General features: G+C 43.1%; 1 protein-coding gene across 2 annotated transcripts in view; it reads left to right on the plus strand.

Annotated features, from left to right (window-relative positions):
• Positions 1 to 20229, plus strand: part of PTPN4 (protein tyrosine phosphatase non-receptor type 4) — a 216284-nt gene that overhangs the window by 128505 nt on the left and 67550 nt on the right. For both annotated transcript variants that reach the window (XM_075933064.2, XM_006137719.5), the window contains exon 13: positions 10164 to 10232. In XM_075933064.2, coding sequence (XP_075789179.1) covers positions 10164 to 10232 — 69 coding nt within the window. The remainder of the gene's footprint in view (positions 1 to 10163; positions 10233 to 20229) is intronic.

The raw sequence follows: 20229 nt of genomic DNA on the forward strand, positions 1-20229 counted from the left end.
AGTGTCTTTCTCCTCAGTTGGGAGGTGTCACGACAAGGAGGGGGTTTCCTTCTCACTTTTGAGCGGTCCACAACTGATTTTTCTGAGAGTCAGCGGCACCCTACCCAAGTAGGGTTCTCCATCCTTGGTCTATGTGAATTTCCCCAAGAGTATCAAGTAAGTGTAAAATGTTTTAAGGTGCCCTTACATTGTCAGAGTAGTGTAAAGGACAGTGTGATCTTATAAATGCTTACAATGTGTTCGTTATTAGAACTGGTCTAATTTTTTGGATTGAAATAATTTCCTATCAAAATATGCTCCATGTATTATTTGCTACTGACCTTTCTGGAGATAGTCAGTAGCCAGTATAAATTGAGTTCGATTTCACCATCCCTCTCTTGTTAGTTGGCGATGATGTAGTACTGAGCATATGGCTGCTTACGTTGTTGACTAATTACTAGAAATAAATGGTCAAACTGAGCAACATTTCTGGTAGGTTATGTCTACACTGGAAAGGTTTGTCGACGATTGTGCTGTCAGCATGCTGCAAACTCCAGCATCTACTGCAAGAAATCCTGGATCCTACACTTCTCTCCCATGTTGTGATCAATGTGCTTAGGGCATCATGCATTGCAGCAGAGCTACTTATGTAATTAATAGCAGAAAAGGAAGATTTGAAAGCGGATGACAATTGGCCTCAACTGCAGTGCCAGGACACTCAAATGAGAGCTGCTTTCTCTTGGTAAAGAAGCATGTTGCCATTGCTTTGTGCATCTTCAGGAACAGTGGCCTGTACAGAAAACTGCATATTGAGATTGTTCTTTCTAGATCAGAAAATTAGTGGGGATTTGAACATGAGAACCGCCATACTGGGTCAGACCAAAGGTCAATCTAGCCCAGTATCCTGTCTACCGACAGTGGCCAACACCAGGTGCCCCAGGGAGGGTGGACCGAAGACCATGATCAAGCGATTTGTCTCCTGCCATCCCTCTCCAGCTTCTGACAAACAGAGGCCAAGGACACCATTTTATCCCCTGGCTAATAGCCTTTTATGGACCTAACCTCCATGAAATTATCTAGCTTCTCTTTAAACTCTATTATAGTCCTAGCCTTCGCAGCCTCCTCTGGCAAGGAGTTCCACAGGTTGACTACACGCTGTGTGAAGAAGAACTTTCTTTTATTAGTTTTAAACCTGCTCCCCATTAATTTCATTTGGTGTCCTCTAGTTCTTCTATTTAGGGAACTAATAAATAACTTTTCTTTATTGGCCCTCTCCACACCACTCATGATTTTATATACCTCTATCATATCCCCCCTCAGTCTCCTCTTTTCTAAACTGAAAAGTCCTAGTCGCTTTAACCTCTCCTCATATGGGACCCGTTCCAAACCCCTAATCATTTTTGTTGCCCTTTTCTGAACCCTTTTCAAGGCCAAAATATCTTTTTTGAGGTGAGGGGACCACATCTGTACACAGTATTCAAGATGTGGGCGTACCATAGTTTTTGGAAATGCCTGTAGTGTTCTTAGGTGATGCGATTTACTCCTTACAGTCCTGGCTCGCAAAGCCTTACACAGTGCACCTGGACAGTAATAAGGAATGGTTCAGCAGGCTAAGCTGATGCTGCATGGTTGTTGAATGTGTCTTTGGCAAATTGAAAGAGAGATGGAGGGGTGTCTGTGGCATAGAGGGAGGATTGCTGATTAAAGAATTTTACATGCGTGACCATGGAGGCTGATGTGTGGGCGTGGAGGAACAGTTGCTGTGAAAAGAGTTCTGTGTGTGTTGATAGTGAGGCCTTTGGTTCTGTTCACACTGCATCTTGATAAGACACATTAGCATCTCACTTTGGTCTTCAGCGAGCTTTACCATTGCATTCAGTGGTTTCTGTTCTGACTTGCATCTTCCTGAGTCAGTTCTTCTTTGCTCCCTTTTCTCTCTTGAATGATACAACACATCCTTCAGCTTGTCCTCCGAGGTTTTTCCTTAGTTGACAATCTATCTGCTGGTGAGCATACCTGTCTTCTCAAAGTCTGGTCTGGAAAAGTAACCATTAACAATGGAGTGACTGTACTTTTCATGATAAAGATTGTAATACTTCACTAACATGCACGTCTGGGAACAAAATTTCTTGTCACCCCAGATCAAACACAGATCTCTGCAGAACTTCTCATCGTGGTGAGCTTTAAAGGTGGGAGAAATAGGGGAGGAGGAGGGTTGGCCATGGGTCCCCAAGAAAGTATTGTCAATGTTTGTGCAGCAGGTGTTTATGGAAACAATTTGTAATAATCCTACACTTGTCCACAGGCTGCCATTATTCTTACTGAAATACCCTTGCTGAAGATTAACAGGAAAATCCAGGCTCGGCTTCTGGATGTGAGTGGGGGGACGACTCACTCCTTATGCAGCCAAACTCTGGGCCACTTTTGTTCTGGCAGCACAGTATGAGGAATGGTTCGTACCACAGTGGTGGGGAAATGGCAGCCCTGCCGTGGAATCTCTGTGAGAAAATTAATAAGCACCTCAGGCAAAGCTTTGACACCATCTCCCAGCAAGATTGTATTGATATTTCTGTGTACATAGATGTTCTATTTGGACAGAATGCAGCCCCTCAGTGGCACACAGCATCTTTTGTCAGTGTGTTGTAAAGTGTAAATGAAGGCTTATTTCCCAGGGATTTAGATGTTCTAGTGTTGCTTCATTGATAGGGAGAGCAACTCTCCCAGGAACCAGTTGTTGGAGAATGCCCACCAATGTGTGGATGTTTCCTGCACAAAACTCAGTCTGACTACTTGAAGTGAATGCCATGCATCTGAGCCAATCCTGGTATAACATGAAGTCTTCTGGTACTGGGGATGAGTACTCAAGTGCTGTTGTGTCATCTGGTGATGAGGAGTAACATGCAATTGGGACTAATGTAATTGATTGAGGAATGATGTCTGAGGGCCCCCAAAGTTCAAGCTGCTCTAATGCAGAGGGAACCTCCTCTGTTGGTGTCTGCAGGACTGGTGGCTTATGCAGGGAGCCTTCTGGAGGTACAGCTGGTCACTAGAATCAGTAGACAACTGGGACTTTTCCAAATGAAGGATTTCCTAGGGATTCCACTGATGCCATTGAAGATAAGGAATTGGCCGCCCACCAGAACTAGTCCAGTTCTCTTGTCTCTACTATGGGGAAGGGATCAATCCTTGTGTCCACTGATATCCATTGTGTGTCAATAACCTGTGAGATGGAGAAGGGGAGGGAGATGCCTCTGAGCTTGACTTGAGCATCTCTATAAATAGCTTGATGGTGACAGTGGGGCAAATACTAAATGGAGCATCTAGTGTCATCCATGTCCTAACCTGACCATGTCATCACTATCAGAGGAACAGTTGATGGTTTCTTGAATTTTCTAGCCTCAAACTCATCCTGGAAAATTCCAAAAGAAGAGGCATCATTATTGAAAACTTAAGGTGTCATGGGCCAGCGGGTGCAGACTTTCTTGTAGTCAGCATCGGTACTTAAAATTCCGTTCACACTGATGCCCTCAATGCTGAGCAAAAATCTGAAACAAGCCTCTGTGGATAAACTGTAGTACAGGTGACAGTACTGGCAATGACAGTGTGTGACATCAATCTGGTATTGGCTGAGAATGATGTCACTGTAGTCAGATCCAGAATAAGCACTGAGTAGGGACAGGCAGAGACAACCAATCTGCTGCTTCCTGATACGCAGTTGGAATGGAAATTGACAGTGCCACAGACAAAAGTACTGGAGTTAGTGCGATGGATTCCCCTTGATCCTGCCTCAGTACCGCAGAGCATGTCAATGGCCCCATATGTTCCACATACCAGGAGCTCGAGGGTCTTAGTTTGCACTTCTCTTAGAGCAGATGAATCTCTCTGACCTCTTAAACTGCTTCAGCCTGTTTCGTGAGTTGCTTTTCTCAGGCAGCCTGATGAAGAGAAGCAATGTCTCTACTTTGTGGGCAAGTAATCTGAGCTCACTTGAGAAGTACCTGTCTGTACTGGCTCAGGCACACTTTGACGGGACCAGTGCTTTTTTTGTGTGTTTAAAAAAAAAAAAGAAGTGCTGGTACTCCAGGGGAAAAGTTGCTGAGCTCTGACTTAAGGTGCTAGTTCTGCGTCTGGAGGTGCTGGTAGTGCATACTGGGCAGTACTGTCTCAAAAAAAAAACACTGGATGGGACTGACAGTCCACAGCAGTCCCCAATGCCACAACTGGTCTCACTGCCTGCTTGAGAAACTGCTACTTCAATTTTAAGTCTTTAGCCACTTGCATCCTCTTTTCACAGGACTTAGAACTTAAAAGCTGGATCCCCACAAGTGCTGGATCCTGTAGAGCTGCCTGCCCCTCTCCCTCTCCTTCCCCCCATGCTGTGCTGCTTCTAATAGAGAGGCAGCGGGGGGAGGTGGGAGGAGCAGGCAGGAGCTGGTACACACGGGAAGCCCTCTTTCAAGCAGGCTTCCCTGTGCCTTCTGGCTCCCACAAAGCCACCTGCCCCTTCCCTCCCCCATGCTGCTACCTTTTTAAAAGCCAGCTCCCTGAGAGCACTGGCTCCTGCCCGCCCTCTCCTCCTGTGTAAATGTGTAATGCCTAAAAATTCAAGCAGTTACACATTTACACCAAAACACATTACTAACATCCCTAGTACAGGTGTGGTTAAATCAACAGTGCTTGTCAAAATTCTCTGGTCTCAGGTGCATGGAGTGCATGTGTGCCCACAGTGAAATAGACATAAGGGCCAATACTTGAAGAAGAACTCAGCAATCCTTACAAGGAAATTCTGGAATGCTTTTAAGTCATCTGGTACCAGTACCACTTCATCAGGCAGTGGAGAAAAGGACCTGTAGAAGTGATGTAAGTTGTTATTGTTACTGGCCCCTTCTTCCTGATCTGACTTAGGCAATCTGGCTAGAGACGGTGACCTCGTTGAGTGTGGCGTACTGCAGTACCTCCAATAGGGCTGTGGTGCCATAATGTAATATGGCTCACTTGTATACTTTGGGCCAGGCCAGCACCTTTCTTGATGAATTCACAATGTCCAAGCTCTGATGGGAAAGCCAGTATATCCTGCTGTGGTATTGATCACGGACCTCAGAGGAGAGGGTTCTCTGCTGAAGACGAGATGAGGAATAGATCTACTCTGGGGGCAGTTCAGCTGCATATGTTCTTTGTAATGGGATCTGTACTAGTTTGTACATCCTAGAGGTGCATCAAAACCAGAGTATGTCACTGGAGCTGGGGTCAGTGTTGAAGTTTGTGTATGCGTCATAAGCTGTTCATGAAACCATGCGAAGACTGGTGGCTTTATTTCTAGACACTTATTATCTGTCCTTATAGGTGAATGATGAGCTGTCTTGAATCTCCAAGCACCTGCTCCTTGTGCAGAATTCAGTGCCCCTCACTCACTGCATAGTCCCTCCCATAGCTATATAAGGGCAGCACCAGCCCAACCTCCTAACTACCTGTAGCTAGCTTTGGAGCTTTTAGTGTGATCTTTCCTCACATTTGTCTTCACAGCTCTTTGTGACTTTGTACCTTTACAAGTCACAGAAGGTATCTGTATTAGTCTGTAACTAAAAAATGTAAAAAACCAGTAATGATCCTGTAGCATTTTAGAGACCAGTGTTTCCCAAAGTGTGGTCCTTTGGAAAAAAAAAAATACTGGTCCTCAGAAAAATTTGCATGCATGATTCTTGGGAGAGAGCCCGCCACCCACGGTGTGTCTGCTGGGCATGCTTCTGGGCAACGGGGCTAGATCTGGTGGGCGCTAGGACCCAGGAAGAAGGCCAGGCGCACCGACGCAGAATGGGAGCCAGCGTCGGCTGATAAAGCGGCTGGGATTGGGGCCAGGAGGGGGAACGGCTGTGCTGATGCTACCTGCAGGGACCACAGAGGTAGCGCAGGCTTCTTGCGGGCTCGGGGGGCAGTTCTACATCTGCACGCCAGGTCCCAGAAGTTCACGGGCTGCTTCCCACCCCCAACAGCCAGCGTGGTACCTGAAACACAGGTCCATCGTGTGCTGGGGAGGAGATGGGGATCCAGGACTGCACCAGCTTTGGCTGCTCGGGCAGCACGTGCTGCGGTGGGGAGTGGAGGAGCAAGGCGCACACTACCCCAGTGGTTGTGGCTTGCACAGTCCAGGACTCCCCCTCCTCCCGTGCAGGCATCAGGCATGCAACAGACCAGCGTTTCAGTTACTGTGCCGCTGTTTGGGGAACAGAGGAGCAGCCCACACACTTCCTGGGCCTTGGCGTGCAATTGCAGGATCCCTAGGTATCAGTCCCTGTCCCCTCCCCTCCCACCCAGAACCCCACAAGCACTCTGCCCCATCACCCATTGGTACTCTGCACCAGAACCCTGTCCCAGCACCCACAAGCACAGTTGGGGCCACATTAGTGAAGTTTGTGGGCTTGTGTTTTTGTATCTCACTTGTGCCCTGACTGACTTTTCTGTGGGTCAGTGACCCCTGACTCAAAACAGGTTACCCACCCGTCTCATAAATAAAGATAATGCTGACAACTTTTGTGTTTGACAATATATTATTTAAAAATGAAGCCTGGCCAACAAGCCCCCAATTGGGGCCAAGTTGTCATCTGGCCACTGCATCCTAACACTCTTGTACTTCCCACTCCGGCTCCAAATCTGAGCCTATCATACATTGGAACCCCCTGTCCTGAGCCTCTCACATCCCCCAAACTCCTGCATCCTCAATCTTCTGCCATAACACTCTTGCACCATTCACACACTACAAATCTGTGTCCTGAGCCCTTCATACTCCCAACATCTCTGCCCTGAGCCCCTCACACCCCCAACCCAAACTCCTGCACCCTCACAGCCACAAGCCTGTGGCTTGATCAGCACCCACCTGGGCCCAGCACTCCCCAGCCTGGAGCCCCCTCTCTGAGCCAGCATCTCCTTCTCCACATCCTCCTGCATCCAAATTCCCTCCCAGAGATTCTACCGCTCACTCTTTTCTACACCTAAATCCCTCATTCACACCCCAGAGCTCCGCACCTCCTGTCTCAACACAGTTTCTATGCATTTATATTTTTGGGCCGCAAAAAAAGGTACTGAAAAAAACCAGGTTCCAACTATATAAAGTTTGGGAAACCCTGGGTCCAACAGTCTAGCCAGCTTTCTATCCATCTTACAGTCCATGTATCCAATCCATACTTCCTTAACTTGCTGGCAAGAATACTGTGGAAGATGGTATCAAAAGCTTTGCTAAAGTTGGCACTGGGGGCTTTGGGAGGACCAGAAACAATTTATTTGCATATTCATCATTTGCTTAATGAATATGAAAATAAATGTTACCGGTCCTCCAAAAGCTTGTGAATGGGTTTACTGGTCCCCAGTATCAAAAAGATTGGAGACCACTTTTAGAGACTAACCAAAATATAAAAGAGTATCATGAGCTTTCGTGGGCACAACCCACTTCTTCAGGTGACACATATTTGATGCTACAGGACCATTGTTGTTTTTTAAGGTTTTTTTGTACCTTTAATTACCAGTTGGATAATTTTTTCCAGTGGGATGCCCTCATCAGGGTTTTTCACCCTTCCTGTAGGGCAGCTCTCCCTAATAATGAGTCTCACTGCTCGGAGAAGGGCATATTAAAGAAAAGTGCATGGTTCACGGGAACTGACTCCTGCCTCTGTATAGAGGCAGCAAGGGAAGGTGTGTGTGCATGTAGTTGTTAGCTTTAACCGATAAGCCTCGGCTTATCCGTTGTTTAAATGATTATACGCTAACATCCCTAAACTGTACCCTTGCTCTCCTCCTGCTTCACACTGGGGCTGTGTCTAGACTGTATCCCTTTTTCGTAAAAGGGATGCAAATTAGACACATTGCAATTGCAAATGAAGCGGGGATTTAAATCCCCCGCTTCATTTGCATAAACATGCTTGCCGCTTTTTTCCGGCTTGGGGCTTTCCCGGAAAAAAGCGCCAGTCTAGACGGGGATCTTTCAGAAAATAAAGCCTTTTCCGAAAGATCCCTTATTCCTTTTTTTAAGATCCCTTATTCCTTTTCCAAAAGATCCCTTATTTCTTTTTTTAAGAGGAATAAGGGATCTTTCGGAAAAGGCTTTATTTCTAAAGATCCCCATCTAGACTGGCGCTTTTTTCCGGCAAAGCCCCGGGCCGGAAAAAAGCAGCAGCCATGTTTATGCAAATGAAGCGGGGGGGATTTAAATCCCCGCTTCATTTGCAATTGCGATGTGTCTAATTTGCATCCCTTTTACGGAAAAGGGATGCTGTCTAGACACAGCCTAAGAGTATAAGGGGCACGTCTTTTGGCTATCAGTCTTGTTGCAAACTGCCAGATGGTCCTTTGTGCACTTCCCACCCTGCTCTGACAACTTGCATTTTGACTGCTGAGCCCTACTGACAGATTGTTCCCTCAAAACTAATTTCCCAGCATGGAAAAGCTATTCTGTATGAGCTGTTCAAAATGCTACGGGCCTGAGCCTCATAGACTTTAAGGCCAGAAGACACCGTCATGATTAAGTTTAATCTTTTTCATGATTATTTTTAGTGAAAGTCAGACAAGTTGTAGGTAATAAAAACTCATGAAGAACACCGACTTTTCCATAACTTTCATTAAAAATAAGGGCAGGGGTTTTGATGATATTTGAAGCCTAGGCTGGGGTAAAGACAACCTGAGCCCTGCTGGTGAAGGGGAGGATCTAGCAACTACCATTGTGGGGGGAGCAGCCTCAACAGCTCTGAACTAGGGATTTCCTGCCGCCTGTGGCAACAGCCAGCTTTGGGGTCCTTCCACAGCAGCTCGAGGCTCTGGGGTGTGTCTCATTTTGTAGAGATAAGGAATGATCTTTTTTCCCTCCCTGGTAAAATGGTTTTAACGTGGATAACTGTTTTCTCAGCCACTTTGCCTACAGAGTTCTGTGGAATCATTTTGTTAGTTTTTAAGGATTAGAGGTAGGGAAGTTACTGTACATTGGGTAACTAAGACAGAAATGTATTCCTCTAATGATCAGGCAGTGCAACTGTTAGGACCATCAAGCTATGAAAAAATTGACTTACATTCATTTTCAGAATATGATCCACAAGTTGGTGATTTATTGTCAGTAGATACCTTTTACGAAAGTGTTCACAATGGCAAATAATTTCCTGGTTTTTTAAAATAGCATTTATGGGTGTCAACATAAATGCTTATCTGACTCCTAAAACAATGTTTTTCTCTTGTTTGATTATTTTAAACTAGCAAGATGTTCTGGTTTGATTATTAATACCAATCATTTTACTATCTGAATTTATTTATTAATAGCTAACTGCAGTACTGAATGGTGAATAGGGCCATATCTCTTTTGCTAAGTACAGAAGTACCTGCCTTGGAGTCCTGCCATGTGCACATCTAAAATCTAAGCATGAACTCTAGACTGGCTCCCTAAAGGAAGTAGGGAGCAATACAGAGAGCATGCTCTTTGTTTTATTAGTGTTTGTGGCAGGGAGAATTTATAGTGTTAAGTGCCTGCAAAGGGTGGAAATATGTGACTTAGGGTGTGTCTAGACTACAGGGTTTTGTTGACAAAACTGGACTTTTGTCGACAAAACTATACCTGCGTTTACACTACCGCCGAGTTCTGTTGACATAATGTTGACAGAACTCAGCAGTTTTGTCGACGGCTGTAAACCTCATTCTACGAGGAATAACGCCTTTTGTCCACAGAGTTCTGTCTACAGAAGGCATTATTGCATCTGCACTGTCCTTTGCATCTACACTGTCATGTCGACAAAGCGGCTTGCTTTGTCGACAGAACTGGATGTAGTCTAGACACTCTTTGTCGCCAGAAGCTTTGTCGACAGTATCTGTCGACAAAACTTCTGTTGACAAAAGCCTGTAGTCTAGATATACTCTTAGACTCCTTTCTCTGGATGCGTTATAATGGAAAGGATATAAAGCTTTATTCTGTAGATGGAATGAATATTACCACATCTCTGTTACAAAACATACTCTATAATGTGAAAGAGGAGACTTGGGATTGAATACTTAAATCGAAATTCCACCCTTAGTTAAAACCTGCTGAAGTCAGTGGGATGGCTTGAATGTAACTGAGAGTTAAATTTAGCATTTAGGCCAAGGGAAGTACAGCTTGCCTATATTTATTAAGTGGAGAAGTTTTCTTTTACATTTCCAATGTTGTAATTGTCTTTCAGTGGGAGGACAGAGGTCCAGTCTGTGCAGTATGGTAAAGAAAAAGCAAACAAAGACAGGGTATTTGCCAGGTAAGCCATTTACATTTGTTTGCATGGAATTTAATGATGTGGTAATTAATACTTTCAACTTAGGCATTTTAGAAGGTTGCTTTGTCATAATTTTGACACAGTGGTGCACTTCAGTAAGCTTTCTCCCAGTACCTGTATATTTGGATGGAGATGTTAAGATAAACTACTTTTCTCTATTTTTTTTAAATTAATGGACATGCAGGATTTATCTCTTGTGAGCTGCTCTTTTGGTGAAGTTTAATCTATGCTGTGGAGTTATAATTTGAATACTAAAGCATATCTTTTTATCTGAGGCAGGCAGGAAGACGTGGCAGGGAATCTCATAACAGGAAAAAAAGATACTTTGTCTTCATTTTTGTGTGTTTGCAAATAAAAGATTGCAAACTCTTCAGGATAGGGACTGACTTCTTGTCTGTAGTGTACTTAGCACAATGCAGGGAGGGGCTCAGTATAAATAATAAACCCTACTGTAAGGAGTTTCTTACCTTCAGTCATTCTTTTGGGTATTTATGTGTTTATTGGAATAGTTTAAAATTTTAATTTCCTATGAAATATTTGCATAAAATGTCAGACTCTTCTAATATGTGCTTCAGCACTATTTCCTGATACTATCATAATTTTGCTATGATTTCTCTCGCGAATGCCTTCAGAAATGATTAATTATAACATAATTGGCTGACTACAAAATGTTCAGCTGAAGTGCAATTCTAATAATTATTTTTCTGCTGGATTCCGTAATGACCACCATATTCTAGGCCATTGGTCTCCCATGTTTTTATGCCCATAATCACTTTCAGAATTTAAGGGCAACTCAAGATCTACCCCGCCACTTCCCCAAAGCCCTGCCCTGCCCACTCCATCCACATGAGGACTCACTTTTACTGGGCTGGGGCAGTGGGTTGTGGTTCAGGAGGAGGATTGGAGTGTAGAAGGGGGTATGATATGGATGCTGGCTCTAGAAGGAGGCTCCTGTCCTCAGTGGCTGCATACGAATAGAAATTAATAAGACTGGGATTTCTCAGCTTGTAAGAGACAATTAAGGGGGAATACGATAGAGGTCTATGAAATCATGACAAAAGTGGTGAAAGTAATTAAGGAAAAGTTAGTTATTTGTTCCCTTAAGACAAGAACTATCGGTCATCAAATGAAATTACCGGTAATAGGTGGCAGGTTTAAAACAAATAAAAAGAAGAACTTTTTCCACACAATGCAGTTAACCTGTGGAACTCCTTGCCAGAGGATGTTGTGAAGGCCAGGACTTTAACAGGGTTCAAAAAAGAGCTATTTAGACATGGTCAGGAATGGTGTCCTTCTGTTTGTCTCTGTCAGAAGCAAGGAATGGGCAACATGTGGTAGATCACTTGATGATTATCTGTTCTGTTCATTCCCTCTGGGGAACCTGGCAGTGGCCACTGTTTAAAATAGGATACTGGACTAGATGGACCTAGAATGGCCATTCTTTTGTTTTTATGTTCGTATTTCATCATGTGGAACCATATGGACCTGAGTCATGATGAATATGGAAACTAGGTCCTTAGATCCAAAGGATAAACATTTACCCCTCAAGACAAAAGAATAAGCAGATAGCATTGGTAGGCTGTTATCCTCTGTGTACATCAGACCCTGGAAAATTGTGGTTAGTGGTTAGAGAGTACAGTCAAGCCTTAAACTTGGCATTTTCATTCTGAATGTACAGCACAGTGCAACATAAGTTATGTCAAAGAGATGACTAATTACTACTGAATCCCCTTGCCAGGACCTCTAGATCTATGCCTAGAATTTAATGGGATCATTGTGAGTTAGGAGCATCCAGTGCAATTGGCATTCATGGAATTGTGTTGGGCAGGGAATCTCCTCACTACAGAGGTAGCTCCATGAGGCTCAGAGCAGTTGTTCAAAATTTTTGCAGCTAGCCTCTGATAAACTGTACTGATTGTGTAGACAACAATTTTCAGAAACTTAGAACTTTGCCAATTCTGAGTGGATTTTCACAGATCCTCAAAAGAGATCATCCTGATCCAGGAACCAATTTCAAGTACCTTCTCCGAAACTTTTGAGACTCTAGAGTTCTTTTAAAACACGGACATGAGAAAAATAATTAACATTCACAGAAATAACTATTTTTTGCTAATTTCATACTCTGAGATGACTGAAATGTTTTTGCTTGCAACTTCCTGCATAGATTAAAAAAATCAGCCTGGGGAAGAAAAAGGCATGGGAAATTTCAGTGTGAACAGTTAAAGAAAGGTATAATCAACCTCTATCGTTAACAGTGTTAGGTAGCCTTAACTATAGATGTCGCTATAAGCTCTGTTCATAATATTTCAGAATCTGAGTTGTCTTTTTAAAGGCCTAATAGAAAAAGATGCCAACTTGTTTTTAAAATGAATAAGAGTAATCAGTCAGTCAAATATTTAGTTCTTTAAATTAGTCTATTTAATTTGTTTACTAAACTAATATCTAAGTATTTTTATAAATGAGGCTAATAAATTTGTCCTAAAAAGGAATTGTTTTGTATTAACTTTGCTGCTGTAAGTTTTGATTAACTGAATAATTTGATTTCTCACTCATTTTATTGCGATCTTCATTACATATACCATTGTACCATGCTTATATTTTCCCATGGTTGCATTTTTTCCATGTTCTTTTTGGTATATAGAAACAGTAGTATGGCTTAAATATATTTTTCTTTAGGTTTTCCCTTTCTCTGTGTTTTGTTTTTGTTTCTTACTGGGCTCCTTATAAATGCACATCTTTACAGTGGGTTGTTTTTTTGGGGGAAGAACTAATACTGCAATCTGTGTACTTAAATGCTTACCTCTATAGGAACATTTTGCTTTGTGTTCTAGTGGCTTTTTTGTCTATTAACATGTGATTTTTATTTTGAAGAATACCAATAGTGAATGAGTAAAACTGTGTACAAGACCATCTGTGCAGTTACTACTTTTTAGAAATTTCTGACCAGTTGAAAACTACACACCGTTCATATTTTGTTGTCATCTTATCAGATCTCAGAAGCTAAGTGTGGTTCAGCAGATACTGTATTTGGCTCCAGGAAAACATAGATGCCTCAGAATGTTGGAGGAGTCGTACTCTTGAAATTTCAGTAGACAGCACCCTTCTCTTTGAGTCAATTCCATAACGAATGCCTCGGGGTGCTGTGGGCATTGTGGCTTGGGAAGCTATCTTTTTGATTAAATGTGAAGTCAGGAGTATGATTACTCCAACATTCTGTTGAGTTTCTATTCATAAGAATAGATTTGTTTAATTCAGGTGTCAACCTAAACTCCCTCCTGCAGTTTCAATTGACTGCAACTTTCTTCCTCATATCTATTCTAAGCTGTTTCAGGGCTGTTCTTAACAGATAAACATCTGGTGCTTGTATCCTAGATTTGACTTGCTTTTGGTGAATAAAGCAATCTATGTATTGATTGCATATTAATTTGTAAGGTGCACTGGGACTTCTCAGAATGAAAAGTGGTACGAAATGTAAGATGTTTGTAAAATACACTACATATGTACAAAGGGCTGACAAACAATTCCTCTGAGACCTATATCTTTGCATCGTTTACCTATTGTGCATCTAAATGCCAAACTATAATACTGAGTTTTCGTTCCTTCATATTAATATAGAGGCTAATTCTTGATCACATACTTTTGCTGGTGTTATGTGAATTTTTTTCCTATAACTTGCTCTTCTGAATTTTGAGCCTCACTAGACTTTTTTTTTGTTTGTTTTATATAGATCTGGTTTTTTTTAAATGTTGGCAGTTAACATTTCTGTTGATATTACAGTTGGTTCTGATAAAGCAGGCTTGTGTTGTTGTGTGTTATGAAAACAAGAATATTAGGAAAGATGCTATAGGATGATATAATAGGCTGCTTGCAGTGGAATATGTAGTATTTAATATCTAAGGTATTAATCAATTTGTAAGCACCTAGAGGATAAAGGTAATATGTGAAGCTGTGTTTTAGTCAGGGGTATCTTTAGTAAAAGCATGGACAGATCATGGGTAGTAAATAAAAATGTACAGAACATGATCTGACCTTTACTTCTACTATATGCCCTGATTAAATTTTGGGGTGTGAACAAGGGATACCGTGTGTGTGTGGGGAGGGGAAGAGCGGCAGCCTGGGAGTGCAGTGGATGTTTGGGGGGAAGCAGTGACAATGCACGGCTTGGTATCTTCACTGTTACTTGGAGCAGGGGAGGGTTGGCAGGGCTGGCAGGCTCCCTTCCTCACTCGAGTGGGAGCTGCGGAGGTGGTGCCTGCAGGCAGAGACAGCGTGCAGAGCTGCCTGACTGTGCATCCACTGAGGCACTAAGGGAGAGAGATACCACTGCTTCCAGGGAGCCTCCTGAGGTAAGCACTGCCTAGAGGCTTCCTGCTCTAAACCCCAGCCATGAACCCCTTCCCAATCCCAAACTCAGGTGCTGATGACTCAGGGCTTCCTGAGTTCCTCAGGTGGCCCCCTCGGTCAGTTGTAATGGATGCTGCAGAAGTCACAGAATCGGTGATCCCTGTGACACACTCACAGCATTAACACTAATGACTTGTGTAAGGGAATATAGAGTTGATTTATAAATTTGTAGATGGCATCATGCTGTAAGAGAGGTTGCTAGTACAGGATGGGATAAAACGACAGAAGTAGAAATCAAAACAACTATCACCAATTGGAGAATTGGTCTGAAAGCAGGAAGATGAAATTCAATAATGAAAAGCACAAAGGTACGACACTTAGGAAAAATCAAATGCACAACTACAAAATACGGAACAAGTAGCTGTGTGCTAGTACTGCAGAAAAGGAACTTGGGTTATAATGGATCGAATATTGAGGATCAAATATTGAGGATGAGTGAAAAATGTGGTCTCTTTGCAAAAAAGGCTGATATGATGTGATGAATTATAGAAGCATTGCATGTAAAACTTGGGAGGTAGTTGTCCAGCTGTCCTCAGCACTAGTGAGCGTCAGTTGGAATACTGTGCCCAATTCAGGATGCCACACTTTAGAAAGATATGGGCACGTCGGAGAGAGTCTAGAGCAGAGCAACAATTATAAAAGGTTTAAAATACCTGACCTATGAAGAAAGGTTAAAAATAACAGCGTGTGAACCATTGCAAAAAGAAGACCGAGTACACCTAATAATGAAAATGTTCTTATAGAAAGGATGTTGTGTGATTGTTCTCCTTGCCTGCTGAAGATAGGACAGGAAGTAAGAGGCTTAATCTGCAGGAAAGGAGATTTAGGTTAGATATTAGGAAAATCTTTCTAACTATAAGCTTCAGAGGGGTAGCCAAGTTAGTTTGTTCAGGATAAACTTAAAAAACAACAAATAGTCTGGTAGCACTTTATAGACTAACAAAACATGTAGATGGTATCATGAGCTTTCGTGGGCACAGCCCACTTCTTCAGATGACTTGGAGTGTTGGATGTCCAGAACACTCCGACCCTATATCCAACACTGGACATCCAGATGGGGACCCATTTTGACAATTCAGGAGGACTTGGTGACCCAAGGCAATTCAAAAACGGGGGGAGGGAGGGAGGGCAGAGCCACTTGGGGAAACACTTGGCGACCCTTTTGAAATGTAATGGCAACCCATATTTGGGTCCCGACCCATAGGTTGGGAAACCCTTCTATAAGCAGAGGTTTCTAAAAACAGGCTAAAAAACACCTGCTTATAGCTGGTCCTGACTCAGTGCAAGGGGCTGATCTAGATAATTAATGTTCAAATACAGAATACCAAATTTGCCACATACATGTATAAAAACCTCTAATAATTGCTGTACTTTCTGCATGAAATTTTGCTTCAAGATTATGCATCTTGATCCAAGGTCCATTAAGGCCTATGGGAAGACTCTCTGACTTCAGTGGACTTGGGACTAGGCCTCAAATTTGTAACTACAATATTAGTGCATATCTTACCCTTGTTGAGCAAACTGAAAAATACAGTGTATATTGTCGTAAATTTTAGCAGTTTTGTTAAATAGCTGAAGATATTGAGAGAGGTACTTACTTCCATATGTAGCTAGCTTGATAAGAGAAGGAGACATTTATAAACTTGTAATGTATTTTTATTTTTGGTCACTGCTATTCATGCCCCAATTCATTTACTCTTTTCTTCTCTTCCTCACCTAACTAGACTTTTTTTTTCCATGTGCTTCCTGAGTGTTGTCTCACTTGTAAAAGGAAGACTTGATACATGTTAAGAATTGGTCAGATTATCTGTGCTGAGTTGTTTCGTGTGACAACAGTGTGAATTAAATCAGAGTGAATAAAGCTCCTCCAACAGTGGTGAAAAGGTGAAAGTGCCTGACTGGCAAGTTATCTGTTGTAATGTGAGAACCACTCCATGTGTTTATTTAGTCCTTTCTTCTAGGTTTCAAATTTGCATATGAATTCCAGCTCAGCAGTTTGTCTCTGCAGTCTTAGATTCTGTCTGAGAATGGCAACTAGCAAGTCCGAAACTCTGTGCCCAGGGAGGTTAAAGTGCTCCCTCACTGACTTTTGGATGTTTCCATTCTTAATATCTGATAAGAATTGCAACAACCAAAAACTATTGGTAAAATAATAAAAAAAAAAATCCTTTGCCAGTAATTTAATTCAGCTACCAAGAGGAGGCACCTATATTAATCAGACTATTTACTACCTGTAACAGATATAGTGTGGATACTGATTCTTTTCCTTTGCACAGCAATGGCGTAAGTATTTAGAAGATCTTTGCAGTTGTTCAGCTTTGGTACAAGATTTCTTCCACTAACATTTGCATCATCTTTCCTTCAAATGTATCTGTCAGAAGACATCCATCAACCATAATGACCTATAAAAAGAAAGCAGAGAAATAGAGTTTGTAGGAGCAACAGTATCAATAGATGAGAACAAAATTATTTGGAAAGTTCTTGAAAACTATTAATTGAGTGATCTCTTGGCTGTATATTGTCCATACAGCCCTTGAGAAAATACATAGATTCATTAATCTCTGGTGGACCATCAAAATACATTGCTTGGCCCAAAAGCAAAGGCAATATTTATATTGTGAATAGCATCTAAAAGCCCCAGACACAGACATGTATTCCCTGGCACCAGTATGGAAGAGTACTTGTCTCCATTGCCCTAAATCCAATTCAGGTACCTCATCCATCCATCCATCTAATTGAGATTTATGAGTAAATCATCTGTCTGGGATTTTATACTGTGTCTATCACTATGGCATAAGAGCACACTGGTAGTGGGCAGGTATCACCAATTCTGCTGTAGTATGTAGATTGCCTTATACTAATGATTGTTGTTTAAGTGTTGGTCTCTCTGTGGATTCCAGACATAGGTGTGAATGTGCCTTATGCTCCAGAGCCAGAGAGTTCATAGTAGTGTCCATTGATACCTTGTGTTGGCTATGTGGCGTGTCCAGGGCTTTAAGAGGTTGCACATGTTGATGGCGTTCTAGTTCCCTCTTAAAACTGCATGGCCAGAGTCAGATCCCCTGTTCTTCAGTGCTCCTAGCTTGCTTAATAGTACTATCTTTTTCCTTTTTGCCTCGTATATCATTTGTTTCTTTTATAACCATAGTTAGTTGTCTGTTTTAGATAGCTAAGTGTCCCTCATTGGTTTTCTCCTGTGCTGGACTATCTTCTGACCTGGGGACTATGCCCAAGTAAGCTGGCTTTAAGTACTTCGTTTCATGCGTGCCTTCGCTCCTCTGTAAGCAGCTAACACCAACACTGCCTTTATTGTGTAGGCAAAGCGCATATCCCAGCTCACTGCTCTGTATGCTGCTCCTTTCTGTCCTGGATTCAAGAAGCTCAGAAGTTTTGTCTCCATATATTCCTGATGAAAGAAGCAATGCAGACACATGCCCCTTCTGATCTGTCAGAATGACAACTGGCACCAGCAAACCTATCTGTCTCACTTTGGCTTATCAGCCAACTCATAGCTTACCTACGCGCATGGACCGCCCATGCCAGACAACCCCTATATTTGGCCATTCTAGTCTGCTTGGGACACTGCTGCCACTGTGGCACCTCATGCCTACACCACCGACCATCTTTACTTCCCACTGATCCCCTCTCTGTCTATGGGGATCCCTGCAAAGTCCCCACTTTTCCAGCACCCTCTGTCCTGTACCGACAGCTCCCTCAGACCTGAATGGGGCTTATTTGTCTCCTCATGATGCCATCATCTCACCTGCACACTCTCCTCTGGAGGACCATGTCCAATACCAGAGCCTTTTCCATCATATGACGATGGTGCTCATTGTCCCCGTGGAAAAGGTCAAGGACCGTCACAATCCGTTCTTAGACATTTTGCAGCCTGCTGGGCACTCCTGAACTGCATTGCCCATACATGATTGCATTCTCCAGCTGGCACAAGCAGTTTGGTTCATCACAGCCTCCTGCACCCCCATTCAAAAAACAGGCCAAGTGCAGGTATTTTGTTCTAGCTAAGGGAACTTCTTGTTCCCTCCCACCTCCAACCTCCTTGGTAGTCCGGGCAACCACAGATTGTGTTTACCAGGAATATCTCCATTTCACTTGCTCAGACTGAGCCGGAAAAACCTTGACCTCATTGGCCACAAGGTCTGTTCCTCTGATTGTCTACAATTCCACATTGCCGGTTACCAGATCATTCTGGCAAAATAGGACTTCTTGTCCTACACAAAATGAGGAATTTCAAGTCTTCCTGCCCCCACTATATAGGACATTAGTGCCATCTGGATGAGAACAAAGTTAGTCACCTTCAGGCAGCAGTCAATGCCACTAATACTATGTCTCATTCCCTGGATTTTAGACTAGTTCACCAACGTGACTCCTGTTTAAATCCAGTAGTTTGTTTCCCAAAGGAGGTCCAAACCACACTTGAGGGCCTTCCTTGTGACAATCAAAAACTCTTCAGCTATGAAACAGATGAATCCCACTCTAGGAGTGCTGGCTCTATGTACACTGCCGCTACAGACAGACAGCACCCATTATCCCTCTGATCCTGTTTGATGTACCAAGCCTATGCATGGTGCTAACTTGAGCACTTTCATTGCCACCCTGTCAGCTGATGGTCAGGGCTGTGTGTGTGTGTGTGACTCACACGCAAGTCTTTAACTGCTGAGACACAAGGTCCCGTCGCAGTGGGCAGCCTAGGAGGCTGAAGGGCGCCCCGAAAAGTTTAACGTCCATGTCTTTTACCGCTAGGACCGGAGTCCCGTCGTGGAGGGCAGCCAATAGGCTGACAGACGCCCCAGAATTTAACGTCCATGTCTTTTACCGCTAGGACCGGAGTCCCGTCGCGGAGGGCAGCCAACAGGCTGACAGACGTCCCAGAGTTTATAGGAAGAGCTTATTACATCTCAGATTTTAACTGCTAGGATACATGATCCCTTCGCAGTGGGCAGCCAGAGAGACTGAGAGATGCCCCAATGGATCTGTCCTCTGGAAGCGACACGATCCAACGCTCAAGCTCCCCTTATACCTGTCCCTTATGACCGGTTGAAGTTCTTTTAAATTGTGCTTGGTTCTGTTACAGCAACTGAAGGAGTCAGGTTAAAACTTAATCAGTTACAGGTTTATTAAAAAGGCTTATAAAGCATGTGGTTACAATGGCTATTGCTCCACTTCTTAACTGCTAGCAAATATAGATCTTAAAATGGTTACAAAGGAAAAAGGAGGATAGAAAATAATGGTACCAAGTGATAGCTTAATCTTTAAAGAGATCTAACGCTATGTATATACTTAAACAAAGGACACATACAGGTACAATTTTTACCCCCTTCTGTGCCTCTTGACTCCAGAGGATCAGGCCAGGGTCGGTCCCTCAATTCCTCGGAAAGACGAATACGAGGTGGGCGTCCCCATGGAACCTCGGGAGGTCAAACACCTAACCTGACCAGCAGATAGATGGTAGATTGACGCTCAGAGTGTGTGTGCTGCTGGACCCATCTTTATACTCCCTAGGGGCCCGTATCCTCTTTCTTATCTAAGATGCCAAATTGTACTGGTCCGTTTTGTG

This window comes from Pelodiscus sinensis, chromosome 7, assembly GCF_052426305.1.
Source record: "Pelodiscus sinensis isolate ZL-2025 chromosome 7, ASM5242630v1, whole genome shotgun sequence".
Classification (NCBI taxonomy): Eukaryota; Metazoa; Chordata; order Testudines; family Trionychidae; genus Pelodiscus; species Pelodiscus sinensis.